The sequence below is a fragment of the Rana temporaria genome, chromosome 1 (genome assembly GCF_905171775.1).
Source record: "Rana temporaria chromosome 1, aRanTem1.1, whole genome shotgun sequence".
In the NCBI taxonomy this organism is placed as follows: domain Eukaryota; kingdom Metazoa; phylum Chordata; class Amphibia; order Anura; family Ranidae; genus Rana; species Rana temporaria.
Window position 1 is genome coordinate 400,352,923 of NC_053489.1, and position 14,964 is coordinate 400,367,886.

General features: G+C 46.4%; 1 protein-coding gene across 2 annotated transcripts in view; it reads right to left on the bottom strand.

Moving 5' to 3' along the window:
• Nucleotides 1-14,964, bottom strand: part of ARRDC2 (arrestin domain containing 2) — a 117,674-nt gene that overhangs the window by 11,113 nt on the left and 91,597 nt on the right. Inside the window, exon 1 of one of the 2 annotated variants that reach the window (XM_040323154.1) lies at nt 3,758-4,091. The exons of the other annotated variant lie outside the window; for it this stretch is intronic. Within the exon in view, the coding sequence (XP_040179088.1) occupies nt 3,758-4,031 (274 nt within the window). The 5' untranslated portion in view covers nt 4,032-4,091. Of the gene's footprint in view, nt 1-3,757; nt 4,092-14,964 lie in introns of those variants that run through there. 2 annotated transcript variants of the gene reach the window in all.

The following is a 14,964-nucleotide window of genomic DNA, read 5'->3' on the forward strand; positions in this document are numbered from 1 at the left end:
TCCTATAGAGAAGATTCCGACTCCCCGCAGGGAATGGGCGTTCCTATCCAGAGGGAAGATGATTGACGGCCGGCTATGGCACGTCACGCTCCCCGAAGATAGCCGGAGTAGGTCTCGGCTCTTCCCGGCGCTATACGGCACCTGCGCACAGACATCGGAGCTGACTGCGCAGGCGCCGTGAAGAGCAAACACCTATTTCGGCTATTTCCGTGAAGCGTGACGCGCCATAGCCGGCCGTCAATCACGAGCCCTCTGAATAGGAACGCCCATTCCCTGGAAACTTTACTACTCGATTACAGAGTACGGCGCTAAAAAAAAAAATATATAAAAGGCATACTGTAGCTCACGCTACTATGCTGAATCAAATGCTAGAAGAAAAAAAAAATGTTTTAAGGAGAACCCCCGCTTTAAGGACTGGTTCACACTTGGAATTACAGGAATGTTAGTGCGATTTCAGTCCATTCATTTGCGGGTGGAATGGTTACCCGTTTTTGACAGGTACCCTTCCCCACTCCCGGGAGACTGTGGCGCAGTCCCATGGAAGTTGGGCCCCCTCCTCCTTCCTCCGCCAGGCCAGTCAGAAAGCACAGCACACTTCATGCATGCGCAGTGAGTAACCGGTTGCTGGTTTCCCTTAACAGCACCCGGGAGCTGATCCGAAAATCATCTGGGGGTGTCGACATCACTGGAACCATGGACAGGCAAGTGTCCCAATATTAAAAGTCAGCAACTGCAGTATTTGTAGCTGCTGACTTAATTTTCTCATGTGGTGGGGGGGGGGGGGCGACTCGTCTAAGCAGGCCATAGACTGTAGGTTTCATTTCTGCAACCAGAGCTTGATTCTCCAACACAAACCGCGTTGACAGGGGAATCCCCCCTGCCGAGTCATTGCATAGTAAGACTGCAATTACTAGCGGCTATACCAGCCACTAGCAATAATCGCATGCAAGATCAACGTTGATCGATCAACTTGGTACATTCAGCCTGCACATACATGGTTTGAATTCATCAGAACCCGAGATTTGAACCGTCTATGGCCAGCCTGCCACTGCCCATATGGTGGCTTTAAATACGTTCTTCTTGCTGGTGAGACATGGAATACTCCCATATTATAGAAAGTATGCAAGAATGCATAAAACGCACAAATATGCTTCCACATACCAAAAACTTTCTGACCCAGCACAAACACACACAAACAAGTGTTACATAGCACAACACGGCACACGATGAGCGGGTACATGGAACAGATCATTAAAAAGAGCAGTCCTGGACACAGGTTGGCACCCGTGTAGTTGAACTGGGGACAGGCAGGGAATTCCAGCCAAGACCATGAGCCGCTTTTCCGCAAGTGGCAGCAGTTTACCAGTCACGGGGCGCCTTATTTACATCAGGGCCTGCGTTCGGCCAGCAGCTCTGAAATCCTTATCCGTATCATACTTGAATCTAAACCAAATCAAGAGTCGTCTAACAGAAAGTTTCCCATCTTTCCAACATCTGTGTGGCATTACCCTTATTAGTGCAGATCATCGAGGAACGGGTTTACACTATTCCACATTAAACTATGACTAAACACAATTTTTGATTTTTTTTTGGATGGTGTGGTGGGAGGTTAGAAACCCGTTTTAGTTTTTATTGCTGCCCGTGTCCCCAATAGGGAGATTTACTCTAAAGGCTTGTTGACATGGGGGGAGGGGGCAGCCCCTCTGAAAAGTTATCTGTGGTGGATTGCTTCTCAGAGGCCAGTAAGCAGATAGAGGCCTCTTTTCACACAAGAGGACCAATCAGGTCTGCCTGTCAGTTTTTCAGGCAGACCCCCCATTCTCTTTGGAGCTACAGGTGTCAATGGACTTGCGTCTTGATACCCGCCAACATCCAATAAACTAAAAAACGGGGGGAGATCCATTCCCAACCTGTCTGGCGAATCAGATCGGATGGAAATTGGGTGTAAAACAGACAGGGGACGTTTATGCCTGACTGCCCATAGAGGAAAGTGGGCTGTGTCTGCTCTGCACAAGTGGAGCAGACATGGACAAGCCACCCGTCTGATCAGATTCCACGGCTGATCAGACAGCACTCCAACAGAGCCAGCCCCATAAGGGGTCTTACCCTAAAAAGCCCATTGCATGTGTCTGCGATGCAACCCTATTCACTTGAATGGGTCATGTCTGGTGGTGGCATTACCCGACGATTGTGACCGGCTGCAGGCACAAAGCTAGGTTTTCATTACGAGGGGTGGTTGGGTGAGTAGCAAACTTACAGCTCAACCACCTTTTACCACTCCTGGCAGTGCAAATGAGCCCTAACTGTCCTGATCAGCAAGAATTAAAGTGGTAGAAAATACAAAATTGTGAAATATCACCAGAACAAGAACAGCAGGGAATCTTTGAGGCTGGGGTCACACTATATTCGCATGCGGCTCACAGCAGGGGTCCAGGGCGTCCACGTTCACCATTTCAGTCGTAATTTTTGGCTGAATTCAGACAAAGACGCACAGGGCTCCTGTGCAATTCACACCTGAGCGGCAGCAGGGATAAGTGAACTGGCAGCTGGTCAAAATCTCCTGCTATAGAGAATTGGATGGGTGGACCCGCATCCAATTCGCAATGGTGTGAACCCAGCCTCAATGGAGACAACTAAGGATTGTTCCTGGTCTTACATTCCCAGGATCAGTGTATTCCAGCGGCAGGTAGGGCCAGGTTCAGCAGCTAAAATACAAATTAATGACAGGCTGTCTACACGCAATAAAGAAAAGGAATGAATAGCTGAATGAATAGGAAAAGACAAGCGACCCTAGATGCAAACAGCCTGCCTACAGAGCCACTCATCGCTCCGCATGTAGTCATCCCCTGAGCATTTACACTGAACATCAGCCTGTCATTGATTTGTATCAGTAAACACCTGGCTGTACACATGGCAGAGATATGCCAATCTGGATGCTGTGCAAAGGAGTCCTATAAATAAAAACTACCCTTTCACTTCCTGTCCTGTACACTCAACAGGAAGTGAAGGGCGATTTCTCTAAGGAGACAGAAAAGTGACAGCAGTTGTACCCCCCATGCATAATGAAAGCTAGAAAGGATGTGCCTTGTATAGGTGATGTGCGTCTTCTATAGGTGGTAGTGATCTGTGCCCCTCCATAGGTCATGTGTGTCCTCTATAGATAGTGGAGATCTGTGCCCCTCTATGGGTGGTGATCCGTGCCCCTCTATAAGTTATGTGTGTCCTCTATAGGTGGTGGTGATCTGTGCTCCTTTATAGGTTATGTGTGTCCTCTATGAATGGTGATCTGTGCCCCTCTATAGGTTATGTGTCCTCCTCTAAAGATGGTGGTGATATGTACCCCTCTATAGGTTATGTGTCCTCCTCTAAAGATGGTGGTGATATGTACACCTCTATAGGTTATGTGTGTCCTCTATAGATGGTGGTGATCTGTGCCCCTCTATAGGCTATGTGTGTCCTCTATAGATGGTGGTGATCTGTGCCCCTCTATAGATGGTGGTGATCTGTGCCCCTCTATAGATGGTGGTGATCTGTGCCCCTCTATAGATGGTGGTGATCTGTGCCCCTCTATAGATGGTGGTGATCTGTGCCCCTCTATAGATGGTGGTGATCTGTGCCCCTCTATAGATGGTGGTGATCTGTGCCCCTCTATAGATGGTGGTGATCTGTGCCCCTCTATAGATGGTGGTGATCTGTGCCCCTCTATAGATGGTGGTGACCTGTGCCCCTCTATGGGTGGTGATCTGTGTCCTCTCACCTGTGCTCAGTAGCGTCTCCCTCAGGTTGATGTACTCCACCTCATCACTGTAGTTCTGTGTGTACGCCGTGCTGGAGCCTGCACTCCGGGACTCCGTCCAGTGCACCTTAGCATAGCCCCCAGCGTGCAGCTTCACCGACTCCACCTTGGTGTCAGCCACCAGCTCCAGGAGCACCTTCCCGGACACCGCGTCCCCGCTACTGAACACCGGGGGAACTACGTCCTCGGAGGACTCCAGCACCACCACCAACTTCTTCACCTTGTCAAAAATCATACTGAGCCCAAAACACACACCAAACAACTTCTCTAAGCTTATTAAGCCGAGCCTGACTTCAACTTCGCTTTTATACGAAAAGTTGCTCAGAGGGCGCGGCTTAGGAAAACAACATAAGCGTCGGAGCCAATAGCAACCCTTGCCAGCCGTGGTCCGTATCAAAGTGGGCGCGGCCGGTGTGTCCAGGAGCTGAGGAACTTCAAGTCGCCTTTTGCAAAAACAAGCTAAAGGCGCATGCGCCTCGGTTACCCCTATGTGTGTGGGACACGCCCGGTCATGTACAGACGATAATAACTATATCTCAGGGAGAGGCTCAGTGATGCATGCATGTAACAATACTAACTGTAGAAGTTTGGAAGGGAAAATAGGTCAGCTGACAGAGGGTGCTGCAATTCTATGCAATAGTGTGTGTGGCGAGCAGGGGAATCCCCGAGTCCGCCTGAAACTGCAGGATACGAAACTGTGGTTTGTTAGCAGGCAGGGCAATGTGAGGTGAGAGGAGTTAGTATGAGCTCAGCACTACTATTCCCAGAGGACAACTATTCCCATTTCCCAGAGCACACAGGCTTTCCAGGAAGAGGAGCCCTCACACTCATATTGGGGAAGTAAACAGCCTGAGAGTCTCCCCCCCTCCTTCTATAGAGATTAGACAGACAACACTGGGAGCTGAACTACATGGACCATCCCTGCATTCAATACATCTACTTTAAACACTTGACCTCCGGAAGACCCCCTCTACAATAAATATCCCCCAAAAAATAAACACATTTCTTCATCAGTCTAGAGACCAATATGTATTCTACGTATTTTTGGTAAAAAAAAAAAAAAATCAAAATAAGTGTATATTGATTTGTTTGCGCAAAACTTATAGCGTCTACAAAATAGGGGATAGATTTAAGGCATTTTTTATTGTTAACTGTTTTTTTCTTAACTTGTAATGGCGGTGATCAGCGATTTTTAACAGAATTGCGACTAACCGTTTGGACATTTTTGACACTTTTTGAGACCATTGAAATTTATACAGCGATCAGAGCTAAAAAATAAATAGCTACCGATTACTGTATAAATGTCACTGGCAGGAAGGAGTTAACACAGGGGGGCGATCAAGGGGTTAAGTGTTCCCTAGGGTGGTGTTTCTAATTGTGGGGGGACTAACTGGAAAGATTTGCTGTTTCTGATCACTAGGAACAGACAAGCTCTCTCTACTTCCCTGTCAGAATGGGGATCTGTTTGTTTACATTGACAGATCCCCGTTCTGGCTCTCAGTTGAGCAATCGCGGGTGGCCAGTGGACATCGCGGCCGCTGGCCACGTGCATTGGCTCCAGCAACGCGCATGCCTGCCATTTGTTTTTAAAGCGGCCAACGTATTGTGATTCATGCAGCCAAACCAACCTGCCGCAGTATAATGACAGCAGATGGTCGGCAAGCGGTTAACCAATTGCCTTCCCTCGCTGTGTTCATCCATAGACACACAATCCATAGACACACAATACTGGTAATCCACACCCCCTCCCTTAAATTGGTTTGACTGACAGCAGCCTATGGCCCCCTCTGTTCTGTCTCCTGTGAGACCAAAGATAAAAAATCATTTAGACTTTAGAACTTTTAAATCAGCCACCAGGCTAAAAAGGAAAAAAAATAATAATAATTGGACGAACCCCCCCCCCCCCCCCACCTGTTTGACTTATGGGTATGGTGAAAGGTGGGCGTTTCCGAAAGGACATGGCTTATCGTCACACACTTTCTGTAAGTGGATGCTAAAAGACTTCCTTCTGCCCGACACGGATTGCATGTCTGAACGGGGAGCAGGTATTGTGCCCAGCATGTGTCACTGACTCAATCTCACTTGATTTCTGAATGATGAAGTATCTCCACTAAACGCTACAAGCCTAACATATAGTAAGTAGTACTAGCCCAGCGAACAAATGCCCCTAGCCCTCCCCTAAATGTAGACCTCTATAAAAAACTTGTACTTAAAAGTGAAACTCCAGAATGACTCAACTGACTGCCCGAAAAAGGAGGAAATATAAAAAGAAAAACCCCAAAAACATACATACGACTTCCAAACATGTTATACTGCACGAAGATTGGCTTCACACCTATTTGTTACAGTAACGCATGGCACTCTGTGTGGTGCATTATAGTGCCATTCATTTTAAATAGAAAACTACAGCCCCTGTACAGAAAACTTATTGGATGCCACCCACGCCTGTACCCCAACTTCCTATTTCTATGACAAGACTGAACACTAAAGGAGGGGCTGCTGGCAGACCTCCCAACTCTTTGAGATGGGAATGAGGGGCAACTATTAGCAAATGTATGTAGGCATAGGACACACCCCCTTAAATGGAGAATCAGAGCCCTTTCACATTGCAGCCGCGGCTGCATTAGCTGTAAAGCGCCGCTAGTTTTAGCGGCGCTTTACCGTTGTTTTAGTAGCTTTTTGCCCGCTAGCGGGGCGCTTTTAACCCCCCGCTAGCGGGCGAGGAAAGGGTTAATAGCACCTGTGTAGCGCTGCTGCCGAAACACTTTGCAGGCACATCGGCAGCAGTGCCCATTCATTTCAATGGACAGGAGCAGTGTATACATCGCATTTCCACCGCCACAAAGATGCTGCTTGCAGGACTTTTTGTAACATCCTGCCAGTGCAGGGCCCCAGTGTGAAAGCACTCGAGCTTTCACACTGGGACTGCAGATTTTAGCGCTAAAGTGCCTGAAAAACGCCTCCATTGTGAAATGGGTCTCATACAAAAAAAATGATTAGTTAAACCGTGTTTTTTTCACCACTACTATTCCTTTATACTGGCTTTTGGAATTTACAAATGCAGCAATGTAGAAATTGGATGAATGTTTTAGCACTGGGAAACAGTTTTTGAAAGATAAATAGTGCATGTTATATACAACTATATATCAGACCAAAATGAGGACAAAGGGATTTTGTTCCAAAGCAGGGACAGTCCCTCGAAATCAGGGACAGTTGGGAGTTATGGGCCAGATCCACAAAGAGTCGGCGTAACGTAAAAATTCCCATTTAAGTTACACTGCCTTAAAATTTCTACCTAAGTGCCCGATCCACAAAGCACTTGCCTAGAAATTTTCGGCTGTGTAACTTAAATTCCGCCGGCGCAAGGCGTTCCTCTTCAAATGAGGGCGATTCCCATTTAAATTAGGCGCGCTCCCGCGCCGGCCATACTGCGCATGCTCGTGACGTCATTTTCCCGACGTGCATAGCACGAAATTACGTTACGCCGAGCTTTGTGGATCGTGTCGGGTCAATAAAGTTGCGTCGGGAAAAAAAAAAAGATACGGCGGGAAAAAAAAAATTGAAAACAAAAAAAAAACGCGTCGCTGGACAGAAGGCTCTACTTTTACAAGGTGTAAACAGTTTACACTTTGTAAAAGCAGCCCTAATTTTACACATGCAACTTAATACTTACAAAGAAAAAAAGAAGCGTAAAAGCTTTGTGGATCTCCGTAAGTGCTAATTTGCATACCCGAGGCGGCATTTCGACGCAAAATGCCCCCAGCGGCGGATGCGGTACTGCATCCTAAGATCCGGCAGTGTAAGTCCCTTACACATGTCGGATCTTCTGTCTATCTCTTGGAAACTGATTCTGTGGATCAGTTCCATAGTTAGGAACAGGGATACGACGGCGTATCAGTAGATACGCCGGCGTATCCCTTTTGAGGATCTGGCCCTATGTGCTGGTGTCATCATAAAGTCGAAACCTTCTAAGGCTGCATTCACACCTGAGCGTTTTTGTCACCTGAAGCATGAAGCTCCAAAAAGCTAGAGGGGAAAAAATACATTATTCTCAACGGAGATGGTTCACATCTCCACTCCAAAACGCCTGACGCCGAACGCCTGAAGCTCAAACAAGTTCTGGACCCTTTTTTGTCGCTCAAATTGAGCGTATTTGGGCGTTTTTCTGTTTTTAACATTGGTGACCCTAGACCTGTCCAAAATCGCGGTATAAAAATTCTGCGACAAATCGCAGTAAAAAACGCCGCAAATATCGCGGCAAAACGCGGTAAAAACACGCTGCAATATCGCGGCAAAAAGCTACGCTCAGGTGTGAACGCAGCCTAAACTGAACCCAGGATCATTTGCCATAATGAGCAAGTTGAAATTAGCCTTTTGGTTTGCCCTCCTCCTTTCACTATTGGCACCACAAACTCTGATTTTTCACCCGGACCAGAGCCTTCTTAGGCCATTGGTCAGTGATGATGCACTGCATGTGTGCTGGAGTTGTAATTGCCAAATGTTCAGCTAAACTTCTTACAGGTGCGAAAAGTGTACTCTGCACTGTGCATACACTACAGGCATTAGTTAAAAGATCAAGGATAGAGTTTAAACTCAAAAGATACACATTGACATTGTCCTCTCTTCCGCTCCCTGTCTTCTCTATTCAGATGGGGACACAAAGGTCTTTCAATTAGAGCAATATATTGAAAGCCAAGAGCTTCTGTTTTTTCACTTTAGACAACGGATGGATAGAACATGTATTACAGGTTTATTGATGTAAAGAGAGAAAAAGACAAAACAAAAAAATCTATAAATTATTTGACATAACAAACTAAAAAAGTTACAACATAGGTGTAGCACCCTCTAGTGTGCTACTAGTGTTAGTACAGGCAAAGTTATGACTCAGGGGAAGTTGTGCGAGTTACTGCAGGTCAGGCTGGATGGCTCTAGTCAGGTCTCTGGTACCTCTCCCTGGATCTAGAAGCTGGTAGAAGCTTCTGTAAGTTAGTAGGCGGAGGTCAAGAGGTTCTGATCTGCATACTTGAGAGAACTTGGCCAATCCCCAGGCAATATGTCCTGGCAGGGTGGCTAGGCCAGCCCTTTAATATGGTGAAGCCATACCAGCAGGGGAGTCAGGTGGAAGATGGCGTTCCAAGGAGGCTGTCGGTGGCCTCGGAGGGGACCCCGAGTCTGCAGAGCTCAGTTTCTGGGCTGCTTGGGAAGATCCTATCAGAATCACAGTTGGAAATGGAATCTTGCCTAAGGATGACAGAGTGAGTACATCAGCACACCCAGGGATTCACAAGGAGAAAGTCTGCCATATGTAGCAAGATTTCTGAAGGACAGCGCTGTGCGTAACCATTTTGAGTCCTTGCGAGCAGCCAGGTGAGCTGGTATTTTCTGCAGGCAGTGGAGCTGGAAGCAGTTCTACAAATAAGAGGAAGTGCTACATAAAATTGACCACAAACCATTTAACATTCCTCTTTATGATTGTGCCTATGTATGCACAATATGGTGCCTGAATATTGAACAGGCCTCATGCACACTGCTGCTGTTAAACTCAAGTTTTTGTGAGTTTAGGCATTTTTTTTTCTGCCCTTAAACTCTCTTCTATGTTATCCTATGGATGTTTTCTGCCCTTAAACTCTCTTCTATGTTATCCTATGGATGTTTTCTGCCCGTAAACTCTCTTCTATGTTATCCTATGGATGTTTTCTGCCCGTAAACTCTCTTCTATGTTATCCTATGGATGTTTTCTGCCCGTAAACTCTCTTCTATGTTATCCTATGGATGTTTTCTGCCCGTAAACTCTCTTCTATGTTATCCTATGGATGTTTTCTGCCCGTAAACTCTCTTCTATGTTATCCTATGGATGTTTTCTGCCCTTAACCACTTGCCGCCCGCCAATGACAGATTGACGGCGGAAAAGTGGTTGTAGAATCCTGACTGGACGTCATATGATGTCCTCAGGATTCTGAGCCGCTGCGCGCCCCCGGGGGCGTACATCGCAGCGATCGTTGTTGCAGGGTGTCAGTCTGACACCCCGCAACACCGATCTCGGTAAAGAGTCTCTCACGGAGACTCGTTACCACGTGATCAGCCGTGTCCAACCACGGCTGATCACGATGTAAACAGGAAGAGCCGTTGATGGCTCTTTCTCACTCGCGTCTGACAGACGCGATTCGAGGAGAGCCGATCGGCGGCTCTCCTGACAGGGGGGGGTTCGCGCTGATTGTTTATCAGCGCAGCCCCCCCTCGGATCGCCACACTGGACCACCAGGGAAGCCCACCCTGGACCAGGGAAGGGCAAAAAAAAAAAGGGGGCAAAAAAAAAAAAGTGCCGCCCCACAGTATCCATCGGTGCCACCCCACAGTGTCCATCAGTGCCACCCCACAGTGCCCATCCATGCCCAGTGCCCACCTATCAGTGCCCATCTGTGCCACCCATAAGTATCCATCAGTGCCACCCATAAGTGCCGCTCGTGAGTGCCCATCTGTGCCGCCTATGAGTGCCCAGTGCCGCCCATGAGTGGCCATCAGTGCCGCCCATGAGTGCCCATCAGTTGCGCCCATGAGTGCCCATCAGTTGCGCCCATGAGTGCCCATCAGTTGCGCCCATGAGTGCCCATCAGTTGCGCCCATGAGTGCCCATCAGTGCCACCTATGTGTGCCCATCAGTGCCGCCTATGAGTGCCCATCAGTGCCGCATACCAGCGCTGCCAATCAGTGCCACCTCATCTGTGCCCGTCAGTACTACCTCATTGATGTCCATCAGTGCCATCTCATCGGTGCCCATCGGTGTCGCCATATCAGTGCCCGTAATTGAAAGAGAAAACGTACTTATTTACAAAAAAATTAACAGAAAAAAATAAAAATGTAATTTTTTTTCAAAATTTTTAGTCTTTTTTTAGTTGTTGCCAAAAAAATAAAAATCGCAGAGGTGATCAAATGCCACCAAAAGAAAGCTCTATTTGTGGGGAAAAAAGGACGTCAATTTTGTTTGGGTACAGTGTAGCATGACCGCGCAATTGCCATTCAAAGTGCAACAGTGCTGAAAGCTGAAAATTGGCTTGGGCGGGAAGGTGCGTAAGTGCCTGGTATGGAAGTGGTTAAACTCTCTTCTATGTTATCCTATGGATGTTTTCTGCCCTTGAACTCTCTTCTATGTTACCCTATGGATGTTTTCTGCCCTTAAACTCTCTTCTATGTTATCCTATGGATGTTTTCTGCCCTTAAACTCTCTTCTATGTTATCCTATGGATGTTTTCTGCCCGTAAACTCTCTTCTATGTTATCCTATGGATGTTTTCTGCCCTTAAGCTCTCTTTTATGTTATCCTATGGATGTTTTCTGCCCTTAAGCTCTCTTTATGTTATCCTATGGATGTTTTCTGCTCTTAAACTCTCTTCTATGTTATCCTATGGATGTTTTCTGCCCGTAAACTCTCTTCTATGTTATCCTATGGATGTTTTCTGCCCGTAAACTCTCTTCTATGTTATCCTATGGATGTTTTCTGCCCGTAAACTCTCTTCTATGTTATCCTATGGATGTTTTCTGCCCGTAAACTCTCTTCTATGTTATCCTATGGATGTTTTCTGCCCTTAAACTCTCTTCTATGTTATCCTATGGATGTTTTCTGCCCTTAAACTCTCTTCTATGTTATCCTATGGATGTTTTCTGCCCTTAAGCTCTCTTTTATGTTATCCTATGGATGTTTTCTGCCCTTAAGCTCTCTTTTATGTTATCCTATGGATGTTTTCTGCTCTTAAACTCTCTTCTATGTTATCCTATGGATGTTTTCTGCCCGTAAACTCTCTTCTATGTTATCCTATGGATGTTTTCTGCCCGTAAACTCTCTTCTATGTTATCCTATGGATGTTTTCTGCCCGTAAACTCTCTTCTATGTTATCCTATGGATGTTTTCTGCCCTTAAGCTCTCTTTTATGTTATCCTATGGATGTTTTTTGCCCGTAAACTCTCTTCTATGTTACCCTATGGATGTTTTCTGCTCTTAAACTCTCTTCTATGTTACCCTATGGATGTTTTTAGCAGTTTATGAGCAGAACAATTTATATGCGGTTTTCTAAACGCTCTAAATTCACATCCAGGAGTGGGAATTCTGACCACAAACACCACAATGCTACTAAACGCTCATAAACTCTAAGCACATTTAGCACTTTAGCACTTTAGCGTTTGTTTTATTTCAATGGCCAGGAAAAAAATTACATTCTGGCCAATGAAAAACTCCAAACTGGGTGAGTTTAGAATTCTGATTTTCTCCTGACAGCGGTTACAAGAAACCCGTGGGCACGAGGTCTAAATCACTCTACACACATGCAAAACTTTTGGATTAGGTCCTGTAAATATTAACAATACCAACACACTTGCCAGCATTTTTTTTTAAATAATAGGAGCTGCTAAATAATATCATCACATGTCTGGCGAAAAATACAAATGCTCCAAATGAAGTCTGGCAATTAACATTTTGTTTGGGTTCTATTTACAGGAAACAGATCTGAATATTATGAAAGAACACCAAGTGCCTGCCTGTACACGAGTATAATAATACTAAAATAACAATGTTAGTAGTGCAGTGGGCACATGACAGTTCATATCCTTGAAGAAAAGCCTCTATTGACTTGAAAGCAACAGGTCAAAGCAGTAAATATCTGTACAATGATGTGCACATTCTGCACGTTTGGTTCTCTATTGTCCCGTACACACGTGCAGGATTTCCGTCGGGAAAAGTTCCTGTCGGAAATCCAGAGGAGAAAGCCGAGAACCTGCTTGGTCAGTCTTTCCCCCTACACACGAGAGGTTTTCCTGACAGGAAAACTGCGATGGAGCTTTGGTCTTCAATCCCGGCCATGTGTATGCTCTATCGCAGTTTTTCCCATAGGAAAACTGCCAAAAACCACCGGGCAAAAGTCCGCCAGTTTTTCCGGCGGGAAATAAAAAGAAGCTGGTTGTCTGTTTTGGCCGGTGGTTTTTGGGCAGTTTTCCCGTCGGAAAAACCGGCCGTATGTACGAGGCTTTTAGCTTATACAGGAGAGTGGTGATTTTATATGCATCAACATTATGAACAATAAATACCGTATTTGCCGGTGTATAAGGCGACCGGGCGTATAAGACGACCCCCTAATTTTACATTTTTTTGATTTTTTTGTTGCCTGTACTCACCGTATAAGACGACCCCCCTTCCGAGGCTTCCGACGCTTCATATTTCTTCCTTCTGGAGTCATATTCTTCTTCCTTCTTGCTGGAGCCAATGACAGCAAGCAATGTATTCTATTGATGAATACAAAGCCTACTTGGATTGGCAGAGGTTGTAACATCATCAGCCCACGCCTCTCTGACTCTCGAAGCTCGGATTGGCAGAGGTTGTTACGCCAATCTGAGCAGGCTCTGTATTCATTTGATTACATCGCTCACCGGGATTGGCTATGCTATATATACTGTATGTAGCCGAAGCCACATACAGTATTACCGCACATCCGAGCAGCTGACCCGGCGTATAAGACGACCCCTGCTTTTTGGCCAGTTTTTTGATGTGTAAAAGGTAGTCTTATACGCCAGCAAATACAGTATTCACTTTTTTTTTATATTAAAGCAAAGTTCCACCCAGAAATGTAACTTCCTCTGATCCGGTTCCTCCCCCTCTCTGGTGTCACATTTGGCACCTTTCAGGGGGGAGGGGGGGGCGGATAACTATCTAATAAAGGTACTTGCTCCCACTTCTGGCAAAAGAGCTGAAAACTATGCCATGTCTGGCCCCTCCTCTGCCCCCTCCCACTGTCTTCTGTGAGACACGCAAGTCCCAGAAGATAGTAGGGACCAGTCAGAACACGCAGCGCGACTCACGCGCAGTAGGGAATCAGGCTGTGAAGCTGCAAGGCTTCACTTCCTGATTCCCTTACTGAAGATGCCGGCGCCTGCACCCAGAGCCAAGGGACGAGTCGGCTTTGGGTAAGTACATTGAGTGCGCCCTGGACAGGCAAGTGTCCTTATTTAAAAAAGTCAGTAGCTGCAGTATTTGTAGCTGCTGACTTAAATTTTATTTAATGATATATAAAGCTGTCCTGTAATCCAGTGTGAAAGTTTACCTCTGACGGAGATTCTTATAATAAAAGACCAATCAACGCTGCTCTCAGTCCTTCTGCAGGGTGACTGGTCTTGTATCCGCCCCTTCTGTAGTTTTCTGCAGACAGTCTGCAGTGGGTGGGCCTTTTGGGTCCCACCCACAGCTTTGCCCATTGCAGAGGCTATAAGCAGCACAATGATGATGCCGCTGCTACATTTACAAGGTAATCAGGGCTGCTGTAAGAAATCATGGGGACCCATACAGCCTTCCTGACAGGGTTCCTCCAAGCCCCGCCCCCCTGCAGTGCAGTAAAACAGCGGCACTGACTTTACCCCCCCTACGCCCCAAAACAATTAAGAAAGAAAAAAGTTCCACCCCTCAGGCCCCTCTGTTAGCGTCTCTAAAGCACCTGATAACTGCCTCCCATGCCACCCCAGTGTGAAAGCCTCAGTGCTTTCACACTGGGGCGGTGCGCTTGTGGGACGGGAAAAAAAGTCCTGCAAGCAGCATCTTTGGGGCGGTTAGAGCCCCTGCTTGGAATGAGTGGGCAGCGCTTCGAAAGCACTGCAACACAGGCGCTTTCAACCCCCTTCTTCAGCCACTAGCGGGGGTTAAAAGCTCCCCGCTAGCAGCCGAAAAGCACCGCTAAAACAAACAGCGTTTTACCGCCAAACGCGGCCACAGTGTGAAAGTAGCCTTAAGCTCTGGTAAGCAAGTAGGAGTGGGGGTGTGGTCTAGTAAAGTCCACTTATTCATTAAGGGTGCAATTAACAATAAAGTTTCCCTGGGTCCCCCTGTTTAGCTGATGAGGTCTGGGCCCAGCGCAACAGGACCAGTTTTACTGCCTTATCAGTGGCCCTAAAGGTAATATATGGGTTTGCAAATACATTTGTTGCACACAATGTGGATTTGTATCTGTTGTGGTTACTGAAGAATATATTTTAATTAGCAAAAAATTAAAACAGCCTAACTGCCTAATAAATTTTATGATGATATCAACCACGTGGAGAGTGCATTTTAAAGAAGTTGGCTGATTTATAGACTTGTACTAGAGCAGTAATCAGAAATAAACAGGGTTTGCATATGGAATGAGCAATATATGTGTA